At 55.6% G+C, this 9,232-nt stretch overlaps 1 protein-coding gene across 2 annotated transcripts in view; it reads right to left on the reverse strand.

Moving 5' to 3' along the window:
• Positions 1–1,341: 1,341 nt before the first annotated feature.
• CDC42EP4 (CDC42 effector protein (Rho GTPase binding) 4) overlaps positions 1,342–9,232 on the reverse strand; it is a 31,605-nt gene continuing 23,714 nt past the window's right edge. The window contains exons 1-2 of one of the 2 annotated variants that reach the window (XM_011971483.1): positions 4,382–4,522; positions 1,342–4,279 (exon numbers count right to left, since the gene is read on the reverse strand). In XM_011971483.1, the coding sequence (XP_011826873.1) occupies positions 3,097–4,167 (1,071 nt within the window). In that variant the 5' untranslated portion in view covers positions 4,168–4,279; positions 4,382–4,522 and the 3' untranslated portion in view covers positions 1,342–3,096. Of the gene's footprint in view, positions 4,280–4,381; positions 4,523–9,232 lie in introns of those variants that run through there. The other variant, XM_011971429.1, reaches the window with a different exon arrangement.

The following is a 9,232-nucleotide window of genomic DNA, read 5'->3' on the forward strand; positions in this document are numbered from 1 at the left end:
CCTGACTTTTAATTATGCCTCTAATTGCTTCCCAGGGAGCTGATGAGTGGGGAACTCACATTTCTCTGTGGATGCTCAGGGGAGAGGACAGGGTTTCCACCAGGAACTTAGCCACACTGAGATCCCCAAGATTTCCCCAGATTTCCTGAGAGCAAGTGGGGGCTTCAGCAAGCAGTGACGCAGCCCTGCGCAGACCGGGGCTCCCTTCGGAAGCTGCCCAGAAAGAGGGAAACATGGTTCAAGGGAAGGAGGTGGTTGGGCAGGGGCAGGGCAGTGGGTTAAGGGGCCACTGGACCCTCACCCCCTGACTTCGTATCCCAAGGCTTTGATGTGCCCAGGAGTGGTGGGGGTGAGAAGGGCAGGAGTTCTGAATGAATTCTGGGTGTTAGAGAAAGCGGCCACGAGGCTTATCTGGTCACCTTTCTCCATCTGGAAAATGAGGATGTGGTGCTTCTGTTTCCCTGAGAAGTGAGGTTGAACTGAGGACCTGCCACCTGTAAGCTGATTTGCTAGGCTTAATGGTAAAAGGGGAAAGAGGAGGTGGCAGCCCCACTCCCAGGCAGGCCAGCCACTTTCTGGTGGTGACAGTCCCGTGCACCAGGACACCCGGGGGCTGGGGAGAACACAGTTGCTCTCATCCTAATCACAATGGTATAAAAAGCCCATGTTGATCACCACGGTGGCTCACGCCTGTAATTCCAGCATTTTGGGAAGCCAAGGCGGGCGGATCACTTGAGGTCAGGAGTTTGAGGTCAACCTGGCAAACACGGTGAAACACTGTCTCTACTAAAAATACAAAAATTAGCTGGGCATAGTGGCACACAACTGTAATCCTAGCTACTTGGGAGCCTGAGGCAGGAGAATCGCTTGCACCTAGGAGACGGAGGTTGCAGAGAGCTGAGATCGCGCCCCTGCACTCCAGCCTGGGTGACAGAGCGAGACTCCATCACAAAAACACCAAAAAACCAATAACCAAAAAAAAAAAAAAAAAACCACCACGCCCCATCCCCCCACAAAAAAAAGCCCGTTACTGTTTCTGTGCCCCAGCCCTCTAAGAGTGGCAGGATACCCATTTTACACAGCAGGAGACGGAGGCACAGGACAGCTAAGTGACCAAGTGCCAAGGGCCTCCAAGAGATGGCAGCTGGGGACACCTGAGTCCCCAAACTCTGAAGGGGCCTGCCCAGGCAGACAGCATCACAGGAAGGGCGGGTCCTCACAGACTGAGAGACAGAAGCCACCTCAGGCCCCCATGGACAGCCCCAGGACCTGGGTCCAGACCCCACCCCCTTCCTGAAAGAGCCTTCCCGAAAAGCAGAGACAGACACCAGGCACCAGGCATGCTTTGGGGCTTTTTTTTTTTTTTTTTTAATGTTTCCTCATTGTTTTGACAATATCATGAAAAAATTCAGTTAAGAATCTGGAACTGGCCTGGATAGGATTCGAGGGCAGCTGGCGGGGGCTCCACAGCCCCCGCGGTTCCTCCCCTACCGTGGGACCTAAGCTATTAGAAACAGGAGCACCAACAGGGCACCGAACCAGGAACTAAGTTAGTGTCTTGAGTCAGGCAAGAGAGGAGAGGCCAGGCCAGAGTCGCCGTGGGGACGCCCCTGGTTGTGGTTGGTTCTGTCTCTCCCCGTCCCCACACCGGCTACATGGAAACAGGGAGGTGGGTCAGGCTGTTCCCAGGACAGACAAATAACTGACGGTCAACCTCGGGGCTGACACCCGAGCTTCTGCTCAATTCCCTTGGGGAGAGTTACAGGACTCAGAGAGAAACTGGAATTTCAGAAAAACAAATCATTTTTCGCGTAAGTGTTCCAAATATTGCGTGGAACATATTAATGCTAGAACATTATCTTTTGTTTACCTGAAATTTGCATTTAACTCAGCACTCTGTTTTGGTTTTGCTAAATCTGGCAACCCTGGCCTCAAAAGTCGTTGCGGGGAGGCCTGAGAAAGGAAGAGGAAGTAGTCAGTACTGAGGGTGTTGAGGGGAGGGAGAGAATAGTCAAAAAAAAAAAGCTTCCCCCCATAGGAATGATATATTATTTTAAAAATAATAATTCTCCAAAAATGTTCTACACTGGCCTTCCTCATATGTTGATAGCTATGGGGGGTGGGTAGGGAAAACACACACCAGACACCCACCCCGTGTCGTTCTAAATAACGTTGGGAAGCACTAAAGTTGAGCTGGTGTCTTTGCCACGGCTGTCCCCAGACTCCAGTCTGCTAATCGCCGCTGTGAATTTCGAAGAGGTTTAGTATAAAGGTTTTCTAAAAGGATTGATTCTCCTTCTGAGGCAGACCTATTAACACCATCCTGATATTGCTCTATAAGGATTTATACATAATAATAAAGAACACACAAGCCCCTAGGGACTGAGTGAGTGCCCTAGCCCTGTTCCTAGTGTCATCCTGGAAGGGTCCCTTCTTGCAATTCACGAAGTGTGGGGGCTTTCCTTCCATTTCCCATCCTGCTCTCTTCCCCTGGAAAGGGCTGCGTTTAGTGCACGTGCTCGTGGCTGGTCCCCTGGTCCAGCTCAGCTCCAAGGGGCTCCAGATTTCCAGGGCAGGAGCTGGGGTGGAGCAGGGAGGGGCTGAGAGGCAAGACCATCGCCGTCCTGCCGCAGCTGCTTCCCCAGCAGCCACCACTGGGCACAGCAGAAACACCAGCAGAGAAAAGGGGAGTCGAGTGTCCTTAGCCCTGGAGCTGAGGCTGCCTCCGGGCTGACCCGCTGGCTGCACGTGGCAGGAACTCGGGTTGGCATCTGGCATCCATTTGAGGCCACGGTGGAGGAAAGGGAGGCCAAGAGAGGAAAACCGATTCCTGCTGTGAGAACACAGCCCTTGTCCCACGCAGCCTGAGTGCAGGGAGCATGATGAAGTCAGGCAGCCAGTCGGCACCCATGCCAGCCCCCCACGTCCTCCAAATGCCCGAGGGCCAGGCCAGTGTCCCTCATCTACAAGGTCCAGGGTCCGTGGTTTGAAGCAAGGGTCCTGGCTGCCCCTGCGCCACAAGGTCAAAGGTCATAGTGAGGTGGGGGCAGGGAGAAGACGCAGACAAGAGCTCCGGGTGGCCACCCACTGTCTGCCTCACACGCGGATCTCATCCTCCTCCTCCTCGTCCATGAAGGAGAACTCCTTGTCCGGCTGTCTGGAGACAGCAGCCCGGGCCCTGTCCGGCCCCCGGAAGGCAGGGCTGCGCTCCTCCAGGACGCCCGAGGTGCAGCTGGAGAGGGAGCTGCTGTCTCGTGTGGTGTGGCTGCCCATGCTGCGGGCCGAGCCGGGGCTGGGGGCCGCTGCTGCCCACCCCTCGTCCTCCAGAGCATGGGAGGGGAGGGAGGGCAAGTCTGGGCCGGCCTTGCCTTCCTGCCTCGCCAGGGGAGGGGCCGCCACAGTGTACGGGGGAGCCTGGGTGATGGTGCCAGTGGCGCCCTCATCGCCATGGTAACCACCCTCCTCCTCCTCGGGGTCCCACTCCTCCTTGTCCATGATGCTGAGGACGTCACCCAGCATGGAGGGCCCCAGGTCGATGTGGAAGGACATGATGGACTCCGCATGCTTCAGCCCATAGGTGGCCTTGGGCACGACAGGCAGATCTGCCAGATCCCCAAAGGCCTGCTCGTCGAGGAGGGGGTCAGGGGAATGGGGACCCGCGGCCCCATTCCGACGGGGCACAGCCTCCTCCATGCCCGCCTCCTCGTCGCCACCCTCCCCGCCATTGGCCTTCTTCACGGGGCTGGATGACAGACTCTTGGGCAGCTTACTGGTACCCTTCTCCGTGGCCTCCTTCTCATTGAGCTGGGGCAGGGACATGGCATTCTTGACAAAGAGGGCCGAGTCCCGCAGGGATCCCAGCATGTCGCGCTGCTCCCGCTCCCCCCTGGTCACCGACTGTGACCGCTTGCTGCCCCGGAACTTCCTGGACAGGAGACTGCGTTTGGAAGATGAAGAGGAGGCCTGTTCATCCAAGGACTCGCCGTCGGGCTCGCCAGCCTTGCTGTTGAGGAAGGAGGTGTCCCCAAAGGCATCTCCGGCCCGGCCAACGTGCATGGTGTGGCGGAAGTCGCCCAGTGGGGCGCTGATCATTTCGGCCGTGAGGTCCACTCGGGAACGGCGCTTGGAGTGCACCGAGCTGGACACCAGTTGCTTGAGGATCGGCATCTTGCTGGACGGGTGGGGAGGTGGGCCCTCCCGAGGTAGCCAGCAGGTCCGGGGTCAGATCTGAAGTCCAAGTCTAGTGGGCAGAGGGGGACGCAATGAAGAGATCATAAGGCTGCAAGCAGAGAACGGGAGGCAAAGGATTAATGTGGGGCTGGTTACACAGCACAAAAGCCTATTTGCCAGGGGACTGTCATTTAAACCCCAGTGCTCGTACCAAAGTGAAATGCTGTGAAATAAGCCAGCAATCAAATGGTATAGCCCTGCCTGTTTCTTCATCCGCAGGCATTCAGAGAACACGAGTGATTTTGCAAATCTGGTGAGAGTTCCAGTAGCCTCAGACACACTTTCCCTGAAACTTGAGAGAGAGAGAACCTTTCTTGTAAAAGACAACGCCTCCCCTGCCCTGCAAGCCAGGACGCTGCCAGAGCAAACATGACCACGTTTAAGGACGCGAAGGTAAATCCAGCAATTCCGGGCAGCAAGCCAGGGAAGAGATGGAGTCTATGAAGTGGCTCCTATGAACAGTCAGCCTGGAGATGGGCTGTAAGTTCCTCCTGCTGTCTAACCTCGACCCCTGTGGAGTTAGTGGACACCCCACCCTGAGTCCTGGTCCTCAGAGAGAGAAGGGAACAGACAGGATGGGCCCAGGGACACAGGCTGACCACAGAGAGACCTCCACATGCGTGGGTGGCACGGTCCTCCTTCTGAATCAGAATTGGGGTGGGGCTGCTGGGACCCACAGAACCAGCTCCCCAGCCTTTCAGCCTTCTCTTGGGATCCCATAGATGAGGATCCTGCCTGTGACATCTCCACTGTGGGGCCCCAGGCTCTTTGCTGAGGGTCCACCTTCTGGTGTCTCGGGGAGATCAAGATTGGGGAACTTCCAGTTTCTTTCATCATTAGGGGAGTGGGAGGCAGGGACTGGACCCTAAATGACTTGGTGCCCCCAGGATCTGCAGACTGATTCCTAGGTGATGCACCAGAAATCCAAAAACACAGCAGAGGTAGAGCCCAGGGGCCTGGAGGCACCACTCTCACAGCTCCTGGCAAGGGCCAAGTTGAAGTTCAGCGTTGGGGCCAAACCAGCTCCTCTCTCCCCTACAGGGACTTTGCCCCAAATACTAAGCCCAGCAGAGCTAGGCAGGATGGGGAGAGATGAGTGCTGGGATTTAACAAAGTATGGTGGGTGAGAGGTGTTGCTTGGACACCAGGTACCTGCCTCTCTCCCAGTCCAGCCAGCAGCCCAGTTCTGAGAGGCACCCCCAGTCCAGAGCCACTCTTTCCACTGCAAAACTCAGACAGTGGGTGCTTCCTCCGCATGCCTGCCACTGCACCACACGAGCCCACCACACCCCACCTGGCCCCTGACATCAGCCTAACAGGTCTCCCTGTTTGTCTCCCTCCTGTCCATCCTTCACCTCTCGGCTCAAACAAAACCCATCCACATGACGCCCTACCCAGTGCACACCCCTTGATCCAATGACCAGTCCCCACCTCGCTCCTCAGTGTCCCCTACTTTTGTACCCTGCTCTATCCCCTGAGCTGGAGTGGATACAAACAGTTCCCTGATGCAACCCCTGCCACACCCAGCATCCTTCAGGGCTCAGCTGGGACACATCACTGCTCCCAGGAAACCTTTAGCCACCACCTGCCCCCCCACGGCACTTTGGGAGCCGTCCCCTCTCCCAGCAGACACCGGCTACATCCTTCTACCCCTGCTGGCTGGACGCTCATCTTCCCACTGCAGTACGAGCTTCCAGGGTGGTGTTTTTTTTTCTTTTCTTTTCTTTTTTTTGAGACGGAGTCTCGCCCTGTCCCCTAGGCTCGAGTGTAATGGCGCGATCTCGGCTCACTGCAACTTCTGCCTCCCGGGTTCTAGCGATTCTCTTGCCTCAGCCTCCCGAGTAGCTGGGATTTACAGGTGCCCACCACCACCACGTCCAGCTAATTTTTTTTGTAATTTTAGTAGAGATGGAGTTTCACCATGTTGGTCAGGCTGGTCTCAAGCTCCTGACCTCAGGTGATCCACCTGCCTTGGCCTCCCGAAGTGCTGGGATCAGCACGTGGGATCAGCGTGAGCCACTGCGCCCGGTCCATCCAGAGGGTTTTAACAGATCTGTTTGCCACCAAGTCCGGTCTAGCAGGGTGTGCCACACGGTTGGCCTCCAAGCACCCACTGGAAGTCCAGCACCTCCCTCCTGTCCTCCCCTTCTGCCCACAGCCTGGCTCCAGGGCTCCCAGCCTGACCTCTCTGCGTCCTCATCCGCTTCCCTGTTCTCTCAAGCCTCTGCTGCCCAGCCTCACGGCTTCCCCCACCAGCAATGTCCCCCCTCCCAATGCCCAGGCCATACTGCTTATCATTCCAGCAAACACAAAGTTCTCTCAGGCAGGGAGGGAGAGCCAGGCACCTGGCAGACTTGCCACACAGTGACGTGGGCGAGGACGTGAGGAATGCCTTGAGATGATGCTCTACCCTTGGTCATAGGCCAGCTCTCTCTCCTCCCCACCCTTAGGAAAGTGACCTTCCCCTAACTCTAACCTGGATTGTCTCTGGGCTCCACCCTCCTGCTCTACCTCAGCCTCTAAACAATTAGACATTGAACCGCTAGACCAAGGGTCAGCAAACACTTTTTGCAAAGGGCCAGAGAGTAAATATTCTCGGCCTTGTGGCTGACAGGGTTTTGGTCACAGCTACTCAACTCTGTCTTCTTAGTATAAAAGTAGCCGTTGGCCAGGCTCAGTGGGTCACAACTATAATCCCGGCACTTTGGGAGGCTATGGCAGGAGGATCAGTTGAGCCCAGGAGTTCCAGACCAGCCTGGGCAACACAGTGAGACCCTATCTCTACACAAAATTAAAAAAAGAAAGGAGCCGTAGCAACATGTAAACAAGTAGGCATGGCTGCATTCCAAAAACATTTTATTTACAGAGAACTTCTGGGTTGGTGAGCAGATCAAGGTGCCGGGAAGGTGATGTGCGCCCTGTTCCCCACCCCAACACCTGACCCCATGCATCCTCATGCAGCTCTTCCGTTTGGCTGTTCCTGAGTTGTATCCTTTGTAATAAACCAGTAAAAGAAAAAAACCACCAAAAAGCCTCATCTTTATTTGCAAAAGCAAATGCAGGTTGGGTTTGGGCCGTGGACTGTAGTTTGCTGAGCCCTGAATATCATATATGACCCTCTTGGCCAGTCATGGGCTCCTAGGCAAAACTCTGAAGGAAACAGGGAGGAAAGGAGGGAGGGAGGGAGGGAGAAGAAAAGAGAAGAAAGGAAAAGAAAAGAAAAAGAAAGAGAAGGTAGAGTCTGCCTCAGTCACGTTGGGCATCGAAGGAAAAAAGGCCAGGCTTCAAACGAACTCTCGTTCCTGGCAAATCCTTTAGGCTTCTACTGCCACCAGCACAGGCATCGGTCAGGAACGGAGAAGACCCTGTCTTCCACCTGCCTGCACCCCGACTCCTGGCTCTATGCACAGCATCCAGGAATCTCAAATAACTGGAGGGGATATTCAGTGCAGCGCTTTCACTTTATGGATGAGGAAACGGGTTTATTGAAGGAAAGTGATTTATGCAAGTTTTTAGCCCAAAGGAAGAGAGCTGGGCTAGAAACTGGGTCTTTGAGTCCAGAGCTCTCTCCGTCCCCACTCCAGGCCCTTCTCCAGCTCTGGCGGCAGCATTGCTGGTCAGTGACCACCGGCCACTGAGTGCTCCTCCCCACTGCTGGCTGGCAGGGTGCAGAGAAGGGGGTCCCAACTGCTGCTTCAAGAAGGTTCTGGTGTAACCCTAGAGCAGATTCCATACTGTGGATATTCAGGCCAGATAATTTCTCATTGGGAGGTGGGACTGCCCTGTGCACTGTAGATCATTCAGCAGCGTCCCTGGTCTCTGCCCACTAGATGCCAGTAGCATTCATTCCACAGTCACAACAAGCAAAACTGTCTCAAGATATTGCCCAATGTGCCCTGGGAGGCAAAACTGCCCCAGTTGAGAAATAGCAGCCTTGAGTGAGAACACACAGGTGAAGATTGAGCAGGTATGCTCACCAGGTAAACAACAAAGACAGAGAAGCAGGGAGGGGGCGCGGATGGTCAGAACTGGGTGGGAACATGGTGGCATGAGCCTCCAGAGCTGCGTAAGGGTTTCAACACCACAGCGGGAATCCCCAGACCCTGTGAGTGATGTCAGGTCCTGTGGTTTCCCGATGTTATACGCTCATTAGAGAGGAAAGAAAGGAAAACCACAGACCCGTCTCCCCAGGACTCGCCAGAGAAGCTGTAGGTCACTGTGGCTGCCCAAAAGGGACCAAATATCCTGGCCATGATGGCCACAGGGGAGGGCAGCTCCCCGCATCCCATTAGTCACACCCCAGAGCACATCCTTGCAGGTAGAACTATAGAGGTAGGTCAGAGGGGACAGCAGGGAAACTCAGCTGAAATCACGGCCATCCTGGGCTAGCCCTGGGGTCCCCAGGATCTTGTTCAACCCCACACCCCAGAAAGACAGGGACAGGTCTACCCAGTGCTGTCTGCTGCCATGGTCTTGCTTCCTGCGGGGGTGGGAATGAGACTTGGTGGCTTGTAGAAAGCCATCTTCAATACCCAGCAAGGAAGGGTCCTGAGAGAGTTAGGGCCTGAGAGTAGAGGGAGTCACGCATCCATCCCACTGCCCCAGCAAGGAGGGGGGCACTGCCCCAGCGAGGAGGGGGCTGCAGTGCCTGGCAGTCCACGCTGGGGATGAGGCCTAGGTGTCTGGAGCTCAGACTAGACAGGCCACGCAGCAGGACTAAGGGTCAGCAAGAGCTTGGTTTCACCAGCCTGAGTGATCTTGAATCACTCTGAGCTTCTAACAGAGAACAATTTGGAGGTGAGCAGCTGGATCATGGAGTTTAAGAGAAAGCAGGTGGTGGGAGTCCTGCCAGAGGCCTGGGTCGGTCCTGGGGGCAGCTATGGTTTGGGAGGCCACAGGGCATTATGGCTTTGGGAAGGGTCTTCAGAAGCACCGTGACTCAGCTCTAGGGAAGTAGCTAAAATAGGCTGCCCAATGTGGGGCAGGCACTCCCCATAGCCTG

Source organism: Mandrillus leucophaeus, unplaced genomic scaffold (assembly GCF_000951045.1).
Source record: "Mandrillus leucophaeus isolate KB7577 unplaced genomic scaffold, Mleu.le_1.0 Scaffold1, whole genome shotgun sequence".
NCBI lineage: Eukaryota > Metazoa > Chordata > Mammalia > Primates > Cercopithecidae > Mandrillus > Mandrillus leucophaeus.